This window comes from Manis javanica, chromosome 14, assembly GCF_040802235.1.
Source record: "Manis javanica isolate MJ-LG chromosome 14, MJ_LKY, whole genome shotgun sequence".
NCBI classification, from domain to species: domain Eukaryota; kingdom Metazoa; phylum Chordata; class Mammalia; order Pholidota; family Manidae; genus Manis; species Manis javanica.
Window position 1 is genome coordinate 30,358,091 of NC_133169.1, and position 19,519 is coordinate 30,377,609.

Below are 19,519 nucleotides of genomic sequence, written 5' to 3' on the forward strand. Positions count from 1 at the left end.
AGCCTATCCCATAAAATTAACACACAGTATTGTACATTTTAAGTATACTTAGAAGCAACAGGAATGTGCACAATTGAGGAATAATTAAGTGTATGTTACATCATTCAACCATATGACAGTGTGTGTAAAATCGCAACTCTACATGGAATAGGTATACTTAAAGAGGACTTAATACAAATACATATATAAACAATGTTGAACATATATTAAAATAAAGAATTATGCATAGACATATAAATAGCTATTGTATGGGGGCATGGAGTGTGCCAAGTGATTCCTTTCCATTTTCTTATTTTCCAAATATTTTTAATACTATTTGGAAATAATATTAAACACACTGCACAAGTCAACATGGACAGAGTGGGAGAAGGCTGCTTTTAAAATCTGAGGAATCGCGGAGCTGCCCGATTCCTTTTCTCTTTGTGAGGAATGCGGAGCGATCTCCAGTGCCTCATTAGTGGTTTTCGGTGCCGGGACCATGCGTGGGCACGGCTGGGAACAGCATTCCCTGCGAGGGCTGTTGGGGCCCACCTACTCTTCCAAGCTTTAACATTCCCCATGGACCGACAGCAGTCACGGCGCCCCGTATCTACCAAGCACTGACTTTATGTGGAAACAATGAGCAAAGGCCTCTGCGGGGCCCGTTCCCTGGGGACATCTGACGGGCAGGTCGGAGGGGGCATCGCCCTCTCTCTCCATCATGCGGATTGCTGATGAGAATTGCTTTTAATTTCCCCAGTGCTTTAGCACAGCAGGAGAAGAAAATAAAGGCAGCAATTGAACAAGGACACCCATCCAGAAACAGCTGGTGGGAGCCCTACGTGAAGCTGATGATATTTCAAGATTGAGATAGTTGAAAAATCTATAAAGATATGAGGTGGGTCTCATCAGTGAAAGTCTGTCTGTGAATTTACTTTTCATAGTTCTAGGTCCATATATCATGATAGATCTCGGTTGTTTTGGTGAAATGTACAGAAACCTTGGTATGAATTTCTTACGAACCAACCACTGGACTTCAGCTCATATCACTCCCATTGTCCTCACAAAATTCTTACCTTTCCACATTCTCCAGGGAAATTAAAAACCCCAAAGTGCCTAAATAAAAGTATTCTTAAAGTGCACCTGCAGCTATACAAGGGACCTAAATTTTCCTTAATTCTAAGCTCTCTGAAGGCAGGGGTCCTTTGTGTATTCTTTGAGGTCCTTTCAGAATTTAATACTTTGACCAGTGTGCCTCAGGAAATACTTGTAAAATGAATAAATTGATGTGTACTTTGGCTTATTAGAAAATACCATGGAGAAATTATCTGCCACTGATTAACTAGAGTCACGTGAAATTGAGGAATTTCCTAACCTCCTTAAGGCTCATTTTTTTCATCTGTAGAATAGAAAAAAACAACATGTAGCATTTTGTTAGGGTGTTCAGAAAAGTTAGTTTAAATAATATTTATGAAGCACTAAGCACTCTGTTAATGTGTCCTTACTGCTATTTTCAGGTGAGTCCATTTAGAGGTAACATCATTACATTTTCCAATTTGCTGTTACACCTGATTTTTTTTTGTCTGATTTTTTTTTTCTAATTTGGATTGTATTCAGTTCTGGGGAACTTGATTGGAGGAGCTATTTGGAACTATAATATTCTGGGAAAAGAAAGCTCTCCTATCACTACTTTCCAGTAGAACTCTGATAGGGGCCACAGAGGTCATTTAAAATTTTCCAGAAGCCACATTAAAAATGTAAAAAGAAATATATAAAACTAATTTTAACCTATGTTATTTAGACAGACATATCCAGAATACCATTTCAGTATATATTCCATATACATGTTAATGCTATATGTTGCATATCGTTTTTCACACTGTCTTTGAATCATCAATGTAATTTTTGCTTATAGCACATCTCCATTCAGAACAGCCATGTCCCAGGTCCCCAATAGTCCACATCACTGCTGGCTAACATAAGACACAGCATAGATCTACCCGATGTCAGTGGAAACCTTCTGTTAAATAACCTACCGGTTCATAAGCGTGGTGAAATATTATCTGAAATAGCTATAGAGGCACAAATCTAGTAAACTAAAATTCAGGTTTATGTAGGGAAGCCTCTCTTTTGGGAGGCAATGTCCTCCAGCATCATTTAAATCAGTTTCTCTCCCATTCATTTTTCTATTAAAAAAGTTATTCATTAGTTTTTGCTACCATCTCACTAATTATGTTGATCAGTTGTATATTATCAGTTTTCTGCTAAAAGAAGGAAAATAAACATTATCTGACCCCAAATATTTCTCTTATTATCTTCTTTCTAAGATTTCTTAGATTGCCTCTAAAAGCTCAGAGAGTTCATGTTTCTTAATCCAACAGGGAATCATTATTTTCAAATATACAATACCTAATGAATGTATGTTAAGCACTCACATTTTATGATGTACAACTCTGGGAAGAATAGTGTAAATTAGGTAAAATTAGTCAAGGTTGTTATCTTTTCACAGGCAAAATATACGCTCTGGAGAAATCTTCAAACTGATTTCCAATTGTGAGAACTGGAGTCTAGTGGAGGGGAAGAAGTATATAAGTCGGGAATTCCATCCTTTTATTACCCACCAGTCCATCCCTATCCAGTATGACAAGTTCTATGTTTTCTCTTTTAGGTATTTCCTCCTCAATGTAAGATTGCGTGTGAACAAAACAAAAAAACAAATAAATGTTTTTGAGTCCAAAGACACAAAGTAGTTTCATCATGACCTTTAAGTTCAGAAGTAATAGTCAGCAAATCAAACATATCAGCCTTGAATGGGTGATGGCGTTGGGTGACGTAACCGTTCAGGCTGTCCCAGTCACTTCAAGTTCCCAACTTCATCCCTGGGGGTGGGACTTACTTAGGACCCAAAGGACAAAGACCAATTTCTCAAAGCAGCCCATTAGCTGGAATCAAGCCCAGGAAGTATTAGAAAAAGGGGGAAATTACATAATGAGATATGATTAGTATGTCTCGCTTTGTCCATGGCTGTATGACAATACTTGAAGCAAATCAAATATTTATCTTTTGGGTCCAACTTCACCCACCATATCCACCTCTCTTTCATGTAACCTGCAGAGCCATGGAGCAGGGCAGCTATTCTGTGTACGATGACTTTGTCCTTCTGGGAACGGCCTCTTTCCCTGGCTCCTTTTTGTCCTCATCCTCCTGGGCTTTGCCATTTCCATAGCCAGCAGCACCACCATGATCACCGTCATCCCCGGGACCCCCCCTCCACACCCCCATGTGCTTCCTGCTCCGCCAGCTCGCGCTCCTGGACCTCCTGTACATCTCCACCATTGAGCCTGAGGTGCTGGTGGACTGGATGGTGGGCCAGCGGGCCAGCTCCTGCGCAGCCTGCACTGCCCAGAACTTCCTCTACTTGACCTGGGCAGGCGCCGAGTGCTTCCTGCTGGGCCTCATGGCCTATGACCGCTACGTGGCCGTCTGCCACCCCCTCCGCTGTCCTGCCCTCATGAGCTGCAATGTCTGCTTACTCATTGTGCTGGCAGCCTGGCTGGGAGAGTCTGTAGAAGGCTTCTTGCTCACACCAGTCGCCATGCAGTTCCCTTTCCGTGCCTCTAGGGAAATCAACCACTTCTTCTGTGAGGTCCCCGCACTCCTGAAACTCTCCTGCACGGTCACCTCAGATTATGAGGCGGCCATGTGTGTCTGCTGCATCACCATGCTCCTCATCCCTTTCTCCGCCATCTCAGCCTCTTACACAAGGATTCTCATCACAGTCCACAGAATGAGTGAGGCAGACGGAGGGGAAAGGCAGTGGCCACTTGCTCCTCACACATGGTAGCTGGCAGCCTGTTCTATGGAGCCGCCATGTACACCCACGTGCTGCCTCACTCTTACCACACCCCCGAACAGGACAAGGCTGTGTCTGCCTTCTACACTACCCTCACTGCCCTTCTCAGCCCACTAATCTACGGCTTCAGGAACAAGGATGTCACAGGGGCCCTACAGAAGGCGCTGGGGAGGTACTTGCCCTCAGGAAGGATAACTGCCTTCTAAAAAAACTGCATTTGCTGCTAAGTTTGAAGAGTGGATGTAAGACTTTATCATCACATGTGGATTTAAATATTCTTTGCCTATGAACTTTACAAGTCACCCACATGCCAGCAACTATTGGGATTTAGAGAGTTGACTATAGAATTTTGAGGATATGGCCATTTTTTGAAAGGTGTGAGAGTCTGATCAGGGAGGATTTGGGATGAAGTAGGAGTCAGGCTGGAGCCTTAGCAGGCACCCATCTGCTCTCCACAAAGCGTGCATCCTCTGGAAATCACGCAGTTCCATTTCCTGCTGTGGTCTGTCAGGGCAGAGGAAATGCTCATCTCAGCTACTTCTCCAGCTGCTCACCAATGTTCATCTTTAGACACTTTACAAATTTACCACTTCAAAGAAATCAACTTGCCAAATGTTGTTTTAATTGTATCTCAAATGTCATTTCAATGTCTCATGAAATTTCCTATAAATGATGCTTTTGGTCATCTACATTTAATTCAGTCAAGCCAGTATTGGTATCATTTGTTGGATGGTTTGACTCTGTGTAATTCATCTTCTCAGCTGAAATCCATCCACATGACTTGTGGACATAATAACACATGTAAAATTTTGAAGAAGATCAGCTACTTAATTTTTGCCCCATAAAATTTTGCAAGATGTTATCTAGATCAGTGGGTTATTCAGCTTTTTAATGTAGTTTTGTAAAGATAAATTATTCCTACTTGCTCGATCCTTCATTGTTCCAGCATCTGAATGATACCATTTAATAGAAACAAACAGGGTAATTTGAAATCGCATGTTTTTCACTATACTTAAATTCTCTAATGGCCTAATTTATTTCATTTTATAAAATTTTCATGTAAAAGGAATGTGATTCTTTTGAGAGTTAAAGGTAATTTTCTTTTTTAGAAAATTAATATACATTATTAATTTGCATCTTCTTACTTTCCTATTGTGGAGTTTACTTAACACATATTTTGTTATCTAAAAAAGGGATATTGTGCATTACAAAGAAAATACATAATTTTATATAAGCTTGGTTTTTAAATTTTAAAGTATGGGGTGATTTAAATGTTTACAGACAAGTCAGCTGGGAGTTCATATGTGTTTCAGAAAATCCAATGCTTCTACACCCTAGAAAACAAAGGGAGAAAACCTTATTGTGAAGCTTTCAAAGGCACCTTATTTTTCTGTCTTGCATTTCCAAAGAGGACAGATGGGTGAAAGATAGCATTGTTTCTTATTCCTAAATATAAGCATGTGTCCTATCTTCCCTCATTTACACCCATTGGACCCAGAAATTGGAGTCAACTTTTAGACTCCACTACTGTCCTCTTTGAGGACAGTGTCCTGATCTCCGAGGATTCCTCAGCCCAACCCTTTCCTTCCTTAAACTTTATTTTCTAACACCTGAGTCATGGAGAAAATGACCTAGACCAGGGCAGGAAGTGTTCTTCATTTTCTGATTTAGGAATAGTGAATGCGCCTTATAAGTGGATGCTGGATAGGCAAAGAAGAGAGAGATTAGAAAACAAATCTTCGTTGCAGAGACACTTTGCCATTATAACCTTTGTTAAGATCTAATTATAGTTAAATTTTCTATGTCATATGGAACAAATTACTTTCTTGAACTCCTGTTTCTCAGTATATTAAAATAGGTTATTCTACCTACTTTTTTACCTCAGAGGGATACTTTTAAGAGAAGATGAAATTCCTGGAGCTAAGCAACTTCAGCTCTGGAAGGTACTACATGCCATGATGTATTACTATAAGTGACCCGTCACCATAGAGAAGGTGCCTGGAAACCGGCCTCCCACACCCACTTCTGCCCCAGGAGTGATCTCATTGCTCAACACTGCACTTCAGCCAGAGTTCATTCTTGCAGAGAGGAGGGTACAGAGGCACTCAGTGCCTTCGAACTCCAACATAAGGCCGTTAATAGAACATACAGACATGTTTCAAGGACTGCTGTTAGTCTGACTAATGTCACACACCCTTGTGATAAAAGAGTCATTGGCTTCTAGGGTATCATGAGTGGCTGTTTGCCATAAGGTCACTTCATACAGATTTCCACCTATCTTCAGATGCTAAAAAAAAAAGGGGGGGGGAACTACCCAGCCAGCTGTGGGGGGCTTGCTCCCCTCCTTTCCTGATCCAGTAAATGAAAGGGGGCCACATGCTTCCAGGCGTATTTCTCATGCATTTCTTTCCAGCTTACTTTGGACATATAGTTGGCAGTAAAATAATAGAAATTGTATCAGTAAAATAAATATCACACTTTCTTTAACACAGTTCTTTTCAGCATTACCCCATTCTCTCCCCACCAGCCGCGTGCTAGGAAGTCTATGGTATGTTTGCCATTAGTGGGGTCTGCCTTTCCCCTCTCCTGCTTCTCCTGCCCCTCCTCTTTCTAATCTGCATCCCTCTCTCTGCTGTTCCTAATGACTCCTGCCTCCTGACCCCTTTTCTCTTTTCTCCATCTGCCCGTTGCTCTTGCACTGTTCCCATTCCCACGTGTCCTGGTATTCCAACTGGGCTCCAGCACCCGCTGCTGTCTCCAAGGATACCGCTCCCAGTGGAGGTGGGGTTGTAATTAGTCTAGCTTATTAGAGCATCCAGGGATGGGGAAATCGCGGGGTCTTTTAAAATGGGCTTCCAAAGCGCATCTGCAATGACCTGAAGAAAGGAGATGTGACGGGTGTGGAGAGACTTGTAATGGAAACATATGTGACACATGTGTTTGTCTTGGTCACACAAGTGTAGTCAGAAAAAGTTTGCATGATGAAAACATGAGGCAAATTCCTATCTACTCCCATTATAGTGTGCTCACTAGGACTCTGGTTCTGGTGTAAACAATTTCAGTGTAATCTAGATGGAATTCTCCCAATATTCAGCATCTACTCTTCCATAATGAGCCAGATAAGTATAGAAAGTTTTATTCTCTAATTCTCAACCTGTGTTGGTGCTTTCTCCGCCTTAGATGCCTGATTCTTCACGTGTGCTCCAGTTAGGTTCTGCTATCCGCTTTACAAGCTCCTTAGATGTTTGCATCAACACCTTTGTCTTAGAAGCTCTACTTCTAGGGATTCCAGTCTTTGTTTAGAAATATCCCAGAGCACTTTCAATAATCTCAAGAGAAATGCTCCAAACATGATTTTCTTCCCTTAGTTATTTCGTAGCAAATAGACAGATGCTAAGCCCACATGGTAATAAGCATAGAATTGCTTATTAAGTTAAATAACTTTGAGAAAATGTAAACATAATAAAGCAATAAGGGTTTAAATGGAAAGTAAGGAAACACCATCTAAATTCGCAACATAGAACATTAAAGCTTGAAGTAATCGCAGAGATAATTGTGCCAAACCTTTTTATTTAACAAATGGAAAATCAGCACTGAGACTGGAGTTCTCTGCCCAAGGACACACGGAAAGGGGCACAGCTGCATCTGTTGCCCAGATATCCTTATTCCGGGTTCAAGGATCTTTAACATTTCCTCTGAGCCTTTCAATTTAATCATTCCTCAAAGGATGTGGTTGAATGATATGATTTCCAAGTCACTGTTTAGATCCAATATTCTACCTGCCATGAAATGTTCCTTCTCCCAGGTCTCAAAGTGTCTTCATGATTTATTCTTCCATATTTGAGTCTCCAGTTATGGAACCATAAATATGTGTCTCTGTCTTTCAGGGACATTCACAGAGAGCTAAAATCTTCAGAAAACTAGAAAGAATGTTCTACCAGTACATATTAATTTATGCCTCCTCATGGTACAAAGTGTTAGCACTCTGGAATGCTGTGGGTGGGCAGAATTATTTGAAATCAAACCAAGGCCTGGGAATGCAAACATCCAGACTGAGAGCTGCTCTTTCGGAATGTAGGTGCCATGTCTATTTCTATCTCAGTATGAGGAATATTACTGGAAAGGCTGAAGGAGCTGAAGGAGAGGTGAAAGAGAAAGATGAGCAGGAGACATGAATAAATGAAGTTTGCAGTCACAACATATCTATCATATATAAATAGTTTGGACTCTGTGGTATTTTTACAAGATAACTAAATTCAACACAAGATGAAAAATTATTATATTCCATAGGTTGTGATATTTTTTTAGCAAACTTGACAATGAGTTGTTATACCAGCACTACTCAACCATTTTCATGGCATAGATGCCAAAATAAATGGAAGCATTGTGGAACACGGTGAACCGAGGTGGCTGCTGACAGCCGCATCGACTCCCTGTTGGCTGTGGTTGGCCCAGGGGCTACAGACCCACCGAGGGCCATGAGGGTCAGCATTTGGCTGGGACCCATTGGCAGATGTGCAGTGAGTGAGCCACATTGCACTAGACAGAGGATTCTGGGAAAATCAATCATACGCCTGATTGAAGAACTTTTATATTTATTTAAGACTCATATAAAGTATTCCTCAAAAAGAATTAGTCACTGAATAGCATTCTAAATGGCTGGAAATGCATATTATTTTATCTGCTGGATAGAGGATTCTGTGTCTAGTGAAACTGTGGTAGCAATCACGTAAGCAATGTGCCTATCAACAGATGTAGTGCACGAGAGGTAGCCTGTCAGGTTATTTATTATTGTTATCATCACTGTCATTATCATTACCCAGGTTGTTCACCTCCCCAACAAGACCACCTCCATTTTTATTTCCCTGTATAGAGAAATTGAATGAATTTAAGTTTTAGAAAGTTTGGTTTACCTCACGTTTATACCTCTTAATATGCTTAAGTTAAAAAACTTTGAGAAAATGTAGGGCTTCCTATTCACTTCATCATCTCTTCCTTTCTCCTTCCTCTCCCCTCCCTCACCTGCTTCCTTGCCCCTTTCTCATCTCTCTTTGTCATGTCCCCTGTATTTCATACTGAATTTGAATTCCTTCTCCACAACTCACTAGATGAATAATTATGAAAAGCATGTAACCTCTGTGTCAAATGCATATTTTAATATAATTTTCTCCAAGCAAAATAGGCCAAAGACATGGAAGAGGTGGATTTTTTAGTTTGGCATAGCTCCATTTAGAAACTTTAAGTTTTATTTTAAATTTAAGTTGAATCTTGGGGATGAAAATATAGCATAGAGAATATAGTCAGTAGTTCTGTAATATCATTCTATGTTGACAGATAGTAACTACACGAGTTGGGGTGAGCATTTAATAATACATAAAACTATGGAATCACTGTATTGTATGCTTAAAACCAATATAATATTGTATATTAGCATTACTCTAAAAAAATTTACTTAAAAATCCTAGGGTGAGTCAATCTCACCCCTAGAACATATTTTATTACACTGGAGAGATACCAGGATTAGATAAGTAGATCTATAATGAAATATCAAGAAGTGATTACAGCCTTTCACTTGAGAAAAGAATGCACCCCCTGGTAAGAGGGATGGGCTCTGACTGACCAGCATCCCATGCCCAAGGCAGACCCAGTAATCTCAGGTTAATAACTAACCTGGGGATTCCTCCTGTGGGATGCTGAGACCCAGTGTTAATGAAAAGTTTTCTTTTGGCCTAGACCCACCTCCATATCCAAGTATTTAAGAAGTCTGCCATTTCACGGTTGCCTTACGAAGGCTTGGACTCAGCTGCTCTGAGGTAGAATCTTAGGTTTTCATGGAAACCAGACAAAATATCCCCAAACACTTGGATGTTTTCTTTAGGCATCACTCTGTGACCATCAGAAAGTCTATTCAAGATCGAGAAGGATAAATGTGTGCATTCACTCATCATAGCTGCCACATTATTGAAAAGGGGGTACTTTAACTTAAAATATGAGGCACTAATGGAATCACGTAACAGTTTAGAACAGCGTGACTTAATTTACTAAAGAGGAAAAGGGTTTGTAAGAGCTGATTGGTTGGAAGAGACTGCTTAGTATTTATTATGAGGAGTATTCAGACAAAAAGGGTAAATGATAAGGTGTATACTACTAAAGGAAACCAAGAGTTTCCCTCTGAATATTTTTAAGAAAAGGATTGCCCTCCTGGTGCACAGTTGGGGGTGGTTGAAGGTTGTTTTGCATGTTGGAGAGATGAAGATAAGCTGAAAGTCAGTCAGGAGCAGCTCTAAGAGGACACAGAGGAGAAGCTCAGGAAAACGTTCATCACACTCCCAGGTCCTAGAGAACAGGTACAACACAGACGGCAGGGCCGAGGGGGAGAATCACTGGGTGGTCAGAGGTGGAGTGCGGAGGAAGCAGGAGCCCATAGCCTTCACTGGAGTTTCCTCTGGGAAAACAAGTCAGGACACGGGGAAGAGGTTGACACTGACTTGTTTTAAACAATTTCGTTGGGCTTCAGTGTGACATCTGGTTGCCTGGTACCAAGTTCTGGGATGATGAAGGCAGATGATTAATTAATCATTAATCTTGGATGATGACGCGTGTCTCCAGGGTTGCTCACGAGGCAGAGAAGGCCTGGCTCTGGCCTAGTCAGTCTGCTTATCACAGACATGCGTCCAGCTGGGACCTCTGCTGCCCCAGGGGTCTGGCCAGCCCCGGGAGGAGCAGCCTCTCCATAGTTAGCAAGGCCTTCAAAGATGTCAAAGTACCATAACGTTCAGAAAATGTGAAATATATACATACAGGGTACCAGAAGGGGTGTTTCAGGAGCTCTCCTCCTTGGAAAACCTTCTTTCTGGTAGAATATTGCCTCATCTCCTTTGGTGTTCTCCTCTTAAAAGGTGTCGTGAGGGACACAAACTGTGTGACTTTCATGAATTCTCCCAGGGCAACAGAGAGCACATTACCCTGAAGAGCACAGCTGGCACCCCACACAGCGCCCATCAGCACTCCCCTTATCTCTTCCTCCTCTCCACATGGCAGAGCACAGACAGCGTCAACACCTTTATGACTCTCACGCACACCTTCCCAGGGCAGAGCCCCAGAGCCTGCTCATGGTGCCCCCGACCTGCTGCACCTTCCCCCATGCCCATGTCTCCCCGCGGGGGGATGGGTTTCCAGCCTTTCTGGGCGCAGGATACGCTCTGCCTTGAACAGCAGAAAGAACGTCGTCTGAAGTCATGCAGACAAAATGTTCTTCTTCTGTTTTTTTCTTCTTAAAAAAAACAAAAATAAAACAAACTCTAGTTGGGAAGGGAAATGGCAGAAAACCTGAGAGCCTTGAGCTGAGGGGGTGATGGTGATGAGGGAGGGGGTGCCTGACGGGGATGGAGGCTGGGATCTCATAGTGTGAGTAAGACAAATCGCAATTTACTTCCAGTGTTAAAATTAGAGACTAGGGACTGATGTAAACAGAAGCAAATCGTAAAATATCATTGTGTTCCTAATGTAGTAGATACGGATTGTCATTGCTTGCCTATCGTGCCCAATATCCCATTGTACAATAGCAGTGGTGCACTTTGGCCATGAGTCATATAGTTTTATGTATTTGATTCATTGACAAAAGGAAAAAATTCTCCTTGGTGCTAATCCCCTTAGTGTGCTATTCCTTCAGCAGGGTCTCTTCCCTATGCTCTCATATCCTATCCCTTTATCTCACACACACACACACACACACACACACACACACACACACACACACACCTGAGTCCAAATCATTTTTTGTTTTGCTTTATTTTTAATGCACCAAATATACCATTGTTGTAAAAATATGGAAGCTCGTTTAAATCAGATCTTTCCTCTTCCCTTCAGCTTTTATATTCTATTATGCCAGGATCTACTCTAAGATGGGATCCAGGAATTAGAAAAGTTTTCATTCCTTAAGGAGATTTGAGACAATAAGAGTTATTTGCTCTTTTGGCTGTCTTGTAGGTTCCAATCTGAGTGTTTATATGCAGTGAGATTCCCTGGCCCATACTTTAATTCAAAAGCAACTTGTTATTTTCTTATTCAGTGTTCAGATTGTTTGGTTGTGTTTTTTGTTATTTCAGTTCCTCACCGTATCTTTAAAGGCTTGATTAGAAACTGATTCAACACTGTCCTAAAATGATGTATAAAATTCACAATGTCCGGTGAAGCCAACATGGCAGCATGAGTAGGACAGTGGGAATCTCCTCCCAAAAACATATATATTTTTGAAAATACAACAAATACAACTAATCCTAAAAGAGAGACCAGAAGACACAGGACAACAGCCAGACTACATCCACACGTGTGAGAGCCCAGCACCTAGTGAAAGGGGTAAGATACAAGCCCCAGACTGGGGATACCTGAGAGACCCTCACCAAAGATCCCAGCAGGAGGAGAGGAGTCGGAGCAGGGAGGGAGAGTGAGCCCAGGACTGCTAATCACCCAGCCCCAGCCATCGCACCAGAGCGCAGACACAGTGCATGTGCGGAGGGTTGGAAACTAGGGAAACAGCAGCAAGACCTCTGAGCAGGTTCCGAAGCTGATGCCCCTGTGACAAAGAAAAGCGAGTGCTTTTTGAAAGTCTTCAATGGACAGGGACACAACAGCTGGATGGAAACAACACAGGTCCCAGTCCAACAGCTGGAAATTACAGGGAAAACCGGGCACACTAACCCCCTCTCAGAACCTTCACAGAGGTAAACAGCCAAACAGTGCCCCATCCATTACCCCTCCATGGCTCGGCAAAAGCAGAGAAGCAGCCTGAGGCTGGCGATGCCCTCAGCAAGGGAGCTTCCTCCATAATGGCCAGGCAGGACACAAAGACAGTCTACACGCAATTACCCAACACAAACCACTAGGGGTCGCAGTTGTCCCCATAAAGAAAGGCTAGTAGCAAGTGGAAGGTTTGGCCCTCACAGCCGACAGTCAATAGCACCTATCAACACGAAAAGGTAAAAAAAATATGATGCAGACAAGACTAACCCAGACAGCTTCGGTACCTGCTACATCTTCCACTGAGAAGGAACTTGGGGAGATAGATTTAACCAGTCTTCCAGAAAAAGAATTCAAAACAAAAGTCATAAACATGCTGATGGACTTGCAGAGAAATATGCAAGAACTAAGGAAGGAGAATACAGAAGTAAAACAAGCTCTGGAAGGACTTCAAAACAGAATGGACAAGATGCAAGAGACCATCAATGGACTAGAAAACAGAGAACAGGAATGCAGAGAAGCTGATGCAGAGAGAGATAAAAGGATCTCCAGGAATGAAAGAATTCTAAAAAGAGCTGAGTGACCAATCAAAATGGAACAATATCCGCATTATAAGGGTACCAGAAGAAGAAGAGAGAGAAAAAGGGATAGAAAGTGTCTTTGAAGATATAATTGCTGAAAACTTCCCCAAACTAGGGGAGGAAATGACCTCTCAGACCACAGAGGTACACAGAACCCCCATGACAAGGGATCCAAGGAGGGCAACACAAAGACACATAATAATTAAAATGGCAAAGATCAAAGACAAGGACAAAGTATTAAAGGCCGCCAGAGAGAAAAAAAAGGTTACCTACAAAGGAAAACCCATCAGGCTTTCATCAGACTTCTCAACAGAAACCCTACAGGCCAGAAGAGAATGGCATGATATACTTAATGCAATGAAACAGAAGGGCCTCAAACCAAGAATACTGTATCCAGCATGATTATCATTAAAATATGAAGGAGGGATTAAACAATTCCCAGACAAGCAAACATTGAGGGAATTTGCCTCCCACAAACCACCTCTATAGGGCATCTTACAGGGACTGCTCAAGATGGGAGCACTCCTAAAAAGAGCAGAGAACAAAACACCCAACATATGAAGAAGGGAGGAGGAGAATAAGAAGGGAGAGAAATAAAGAATCATCAGACCGTGTTTATAATAGGTCAACAAGCAAGTTAAGGTAGACAGTAAGATTGTAAAGAAGCTAACTCTGAACCTTTGGTAACCACAAACTTAAAGCCTGCAATGGCAATAAGTACATATCTTTCAATAATCACCCTAAATGTAAATGGACTGAATGCACCAATCAAAAGACACAGAGTAATAGAATGGATAAAAAAGCAAGATCCATCCATACGCTGCTTACAAGAGACTCACCTCAAACCCAAAGACATGCACAGACTCAAAGTCAAGGGATGTAAAAAGATATTTCATGCAAAAAACAGAGAGAAAAAAGCAGGTGTTGCAATACTAGTATCAGACAAAACAGACTTCAAAATAAAGAAAGTAACAAAAGATAAAGAAGGACATTACATAATGATAAAGGGTTCAGTCCAACAAGAGGATATGACCATTATAAATATATATGCACCCAATACAGGAGCACCAACATACCTGAAACAAATACTAACGAAACTAAAGGAGGAAATTGAATGCAATGCATTCATTCTGGGAGATTTCAACACACCACTCACTCCAAAGGACAGATCCACCAGACAGAAAATAAGTAAGGACACAAAGGCACTGAACAACACACGAGAACAGATGGACCTAATAGACATCTATAGAACTCTACATCCAAAAGCAACAGGATACACATTCTTCTCAAGTGCACATGGAACATTCTCCAGAATAGACCACATACTAGGCCACAAAAAGAGCCTCAGTAAATTACAAAAGATTGAAATCCTACTAACCAACTTTTCAGACCACAAAGGCATAAAACTAGAAAAAACCGTACAAAGAAAGCAAAAAGGCTCACAAACACATGGAGGCTTAACAACACGCTTCTAAATAAACGATGGATCAATGACCAAATCAAAATGGAGATCCAGCAATATATGGAAACAAATGACAACAACAACACAAAGCCCCAACTAATGTGGGATACAGCAAAAGCAGTCTTAAGAGGAAAGTATATAGCAATCCAGGCATATTTAAAGAAGTAAGAACAATCCCAAATGAATGGTCTAATCTCACAATTATCTAAATTGGAAAAAGAAGAACAAATGAGGCCTAAGGTCAGCAAAAGGAGGGACATAATAAAGATCAGAGAAAATATAAATAAAATTGAGAAGAGTAAAGCAATAGCAAAAATCAATGAAACCAAGAGCTAGTTCTTTGAGAAAATAAATAAAATAGATAAGCCTCTAGCCAGACTTTTGAAGAGGGAAAGAGAGTCAACACAAATTAACAGAATCAAAACTGAGAAAGGGAAAATCACGACGGACCCCACAGAAATACAAAGAATTATAAGAGAGTACTATGAAAACCTATATGCTAACAAGCTGGGAAACCTAGGAGAAATGGACAACTTCCTAGAAAAATACAACCTTCCAAGATTGAACAAGAAAGAAACAGAAAATCGAAACAGACCAATTACCAGCAACGAAATTGAAGCGGTAATTAAAAAACTACCAAGGAACAAAACCCCCGGGCCAGATGGATTCACCTCGGAATTTTATCAGACATACAGGGCAGACATAATACCCATTCTCTTAAAAGTTTTCCAAAAAATAGAAGAGGAGGGAATACTCCCAAACTCATCCTATGAAGCCAACATCACCGTAATACCAAAACAAGGCAAAGACCCCACCAAAAAAGAAAACTACAGACCAATATCCCTGATGAACGTAAATGCAAAAATACTCAACAAAATATTAGCAAACCGAATTCAAAAATATATCAAAATGATCGTACACCATGGCCAAGTGGGATTCATCCCAGGGATGCAAGGATGCTACAACATTTGAAAATCCATAAACATCATCCATCACATCAACAAAAAGAAAGACAAAAACCACATGATCATCTCCATAGATGCTGAAAAAGCATTTGACAAAATTCAACATCCATTCATGATAAAAACTCTCAGCAAAATGAGAATAGAGGGCAAGTACCTCAACATAATAAAGGCCATTTATGATAAACCCACAGCCAACATTATACTGAACAGCGAGAAGCTGGAAGCTTTTCCTCTGAGATCAGGAACTAGACAGGGATGCCCACTCTCCCCACTGTTATTTAACATAGTACTGGTAGTCCTAGCCATGGCAATCAGACAAAACAAAGAAATACAAGTAATCCAGATTGGTAAAGAGGAAGTTAAAATGTCACTATTTGCAGATGACATGATATTGTACATAAAAACCCTAAAGACTCCACCCCAAAACTACTAGAACTGATATCGGAATACAGCAAAGTTGCAGGATACAAAATTAACACACATAAATCTGTGGCTTTCCTTACACTAACAATGAACCAACAAAAAGAGAAATCAGGAAAACTATTCCATTTACAATTGCATCCAAAAGAATAAAATACCTACGAATAAACCTAACCAAAGTAGTGAAAGACTTTTACTCTGGAAACTATAAGTCACCCTTAAGAGAAATTAAAGGGGACACTAACAAATGGAAACTCATCCCATGCTTGTGGCTAGGAAGAATTAATATAATCAAAATGGCCATTCTGCCAAAAGCAATATACAGATTAGATGCAATCCCTATGAAACTACCAGCAACATTCTTCAATGAACTGGAACAAATAATTCAAAAATTCATATGGAAACACCAAAGACACCGAATAGCCAAAGCAATCCTCAGAAAGAAGAGTAAAGTACGGGGAATATCACTCCCCAACTTCAAGCTCTACTATAAAGCGATAGTAATCAAGACAATTTGGTACTGGCACAAGAACAGAGCCACAGGCCAGTGGCACAGATTAGAGACTCCAGACATTAACCCAGACATATATGGTCAATTAATATTTGATAAAAGAGCCATGGACATAAAATGGCGAAATGACAGTCTCTTCAACAGATGGTGCTGGCAAAACTGGACAGCTACATGTAGGAGAATGAAACTGGACCATTGTCTAACCCCACATAGAAAAGTAAACTCAAAATTGATCAAAGACCTGAATGTAAGTCATGAAACCATTAAACTCATGGAAAAGAAAATAGGCAAAAACCTCTTAGACATAAACATGAGTGACCTCTTCTTGAACATATCTCCCCAGGCAAGGAAAACAACAGCAAAAATGAACAAGTGGGACTATATTAAGCTGAAAAGCTTCTGTACAGCAAAAGACACCATCAATAGAACAAAAAGGAACCCTACAGTATGGGAGAATATATTTGTAAATGACAGATCCGATAAAGGCTTGACATCCAAAATATATAAAGAGCTCACACACCTCAACAAACAAAGAACAAATAAACCAATTAAAAAATGGGCAGAGGAACTGAACAGACAGTTCTCCAAAAAAGTAATACAGATAGCCAACAGACACATGAAAAGATGCTGCACATCGCTAATTATCAGAGAAATGCAAATTAAAACTACAATGAGGTATCATCTCACACCATTAAGGATGGCTGCCATCCAAAAGGCAAACAACAACAAATGTTGGCAAGGCTGTGGAGAAAGGGGAACCCTTCTACACTGCTGGTGGGAATGTAAATTAGTTCAACCATTGTGGAAAGCAGTATGGAGGTTCATCAAAATGCTCAAAACAGACTTAACATTTGACCCAGGAATTCCACTCCTAGGAATTTACCCTAAGAATGCAGCAATCAATTTTGAGAAAGACAGATACACCCCTATGTTTATCGCAGCACTATTTACAATAGTCAAGAATTGGAAGCAACCTAAATGTCCATTGGTAGATGAATGGATAAAGAAGATGTGGTACATATACACAATGGAATATTACTCAGCCATAAGAAGACGGCAAATCCTACCATTTGCAGCAACATGGATAGAGCTGGAGGGTATTAATCTCAGTGAAATAAACCAAGTGGAAAAAGAGAAATACCAAATGATTTCACTCATCTGTGGAGTATAAGAACAAAGGAAAAACTGAAGGAACAAAACAGCAGCGGAATCACAGAACCCAAGAATGGACTAACAGGTACCAAAGGGAAAGGGACTGGGGAGGATGGGTGGGTAGGGAGGGATAAGGTGGGGGGAGAAGAAGGGGGGTATTAAGATTAGCATGCATAATAGGGGGTGGGAGAAAGGGTAGGGCTGTACAACACAGAGAAGACAAGAAGTTATTGTACATCATTTTGCTATGCTGATGGACAGTGACTGTAAGGGGGTTTATAGGGGGGACCTGGTATAGGGGAGAGCCTAGTAAACATAATATTCTTCATGTAATTGTAGATTAATGATAACAAAAAAGAAAAAAAAAGAAAGAAAGAAAAGGGGATTACTCCCTCATAGGATAAAACTAACTGTAAATCAACAATTAATGCATGCTTTAAATATCCTTAATTTTGATCACTTAAAGGGTGTCAGATGATTGGCTATGGAGATACATTTTTCTGAAAATATTCCTTTCTCTTAAAAAAAAAAAATCAGTTTCTATGTGGTGACCTCCAATGAGTTCTACACAATGGTATAAAGGGCATGTCAAAGTGTGGGCAAAGGGTCTGTTTGTGTTTATACAGAGGATCAAAGCCTAATTTGGCTACCCAGAAAATGAACTAAGATACGATATGAAGAAGAACTTCCAACATCAGCCCTCTCTGGAAGACTCATACCAGAAGATGATCATCAAAAAAACTCGACAAATATCCTGTAGCTGTATTCATCCCACCAGTTCCTGGACTTGCCATGGGAATGAAGAAGGAGATATCTAAGCTGGCCTGTGCATATAGTAAAACAACAAATTTGACTGGGTCTACACTGTTGGAACTCAACCAAGAATTAGGAGAAGTGCAAGTTGTAGAGCTCCAACATCTTACAGCTACAGACTATCTACTGTTAAAAGAACACATGGGATGTGAACAGTTCCCAGGAATGGGTTGTTTTCATCAGTCTGATTTCTCTCAGACTGTTCAAGTACAGTTGGACAATATCCATCATATCATAGACACATTTTCTCAAATGCCTAGGGTGCCTAACTGGTTTTCTTGGTTTCACTGGAGATGCCTGGTAATTATAGATCTGCTTTGGTTATGTAACTGTATTCCTATTATGTTAATGTGTGTTTGCAATTTAATTAGTAGTTTAAAACCTATACATGCTTAAGTTACTCTGCAAGAAGATACGTCAAATAAATAATCAATCTTCCCATGTTTTCTTCTGCCTGCTACTTCTATAGCTTTTCTTCTTCTTTCCTAATTATAACCCTTAAATAGAATTCATGCCTCATATCGAATTTACCGAGTATCATAATTTCAATTTTACACAAGTATACACAAGATTATACACAATAGTAATATCTTATATTCAGCCTCTGTATATGAATCGGAGCTGTGACTATCACAAGAAAATTTAACACACTAAAGAAGGCAGAAATAGCTGACTTTCACCAGATTTGTTGAGAACTGATATTTTATATCCAAGTAGGGTTTATTAGGTTTCTAGGCCTTTGCTTTTCTCCTCTCCAAGTGATAAATTTCAGTTAACACAAAATTTCATTTTATTTTCACCTCTGGAATTTTACTTATTTACCTCGAATATTACTCTTAACCCATTTTTGATGAACACTCAAAAAACAAAAAGGCTCTCTACTGCTCTGATGATTTTTGCTACTCAATAAAGGGTGCTTTTTTCCTGCTTTATGCTTTGGAGACTATATATTTGACTGTCACGGAACCAAAACATCCAGGTGTATTGACAGTATTGGTGGCTGATAAATTTTACAGAAATATTTCTTCAGTAATTCTGTCTCTC

General features: G+C 40.4%; 1 protein-coding gene across 1 annotated transcript; it reads left to right on the top strand.

Moving 5' to 3' along the window:
- Window positions 1–3,097: 3,097 nt before the first annotated feature.
- Window positions 3,098–4,038, top strand: LOC108391926 (olfactory receptor 2T27-like). Its single transcript, XM_037008800.2, is given in 4 exon segments — window positions 3,098–3,140; window positions 3,143–3,236; window positions 3,238–3,782; window positions 3,785–4,038. Coding segments are annotated over 4 exon segments (936 nt in total).
- Window positions 4,039–19,519: the final 15,481 nt, after the last annotated feature.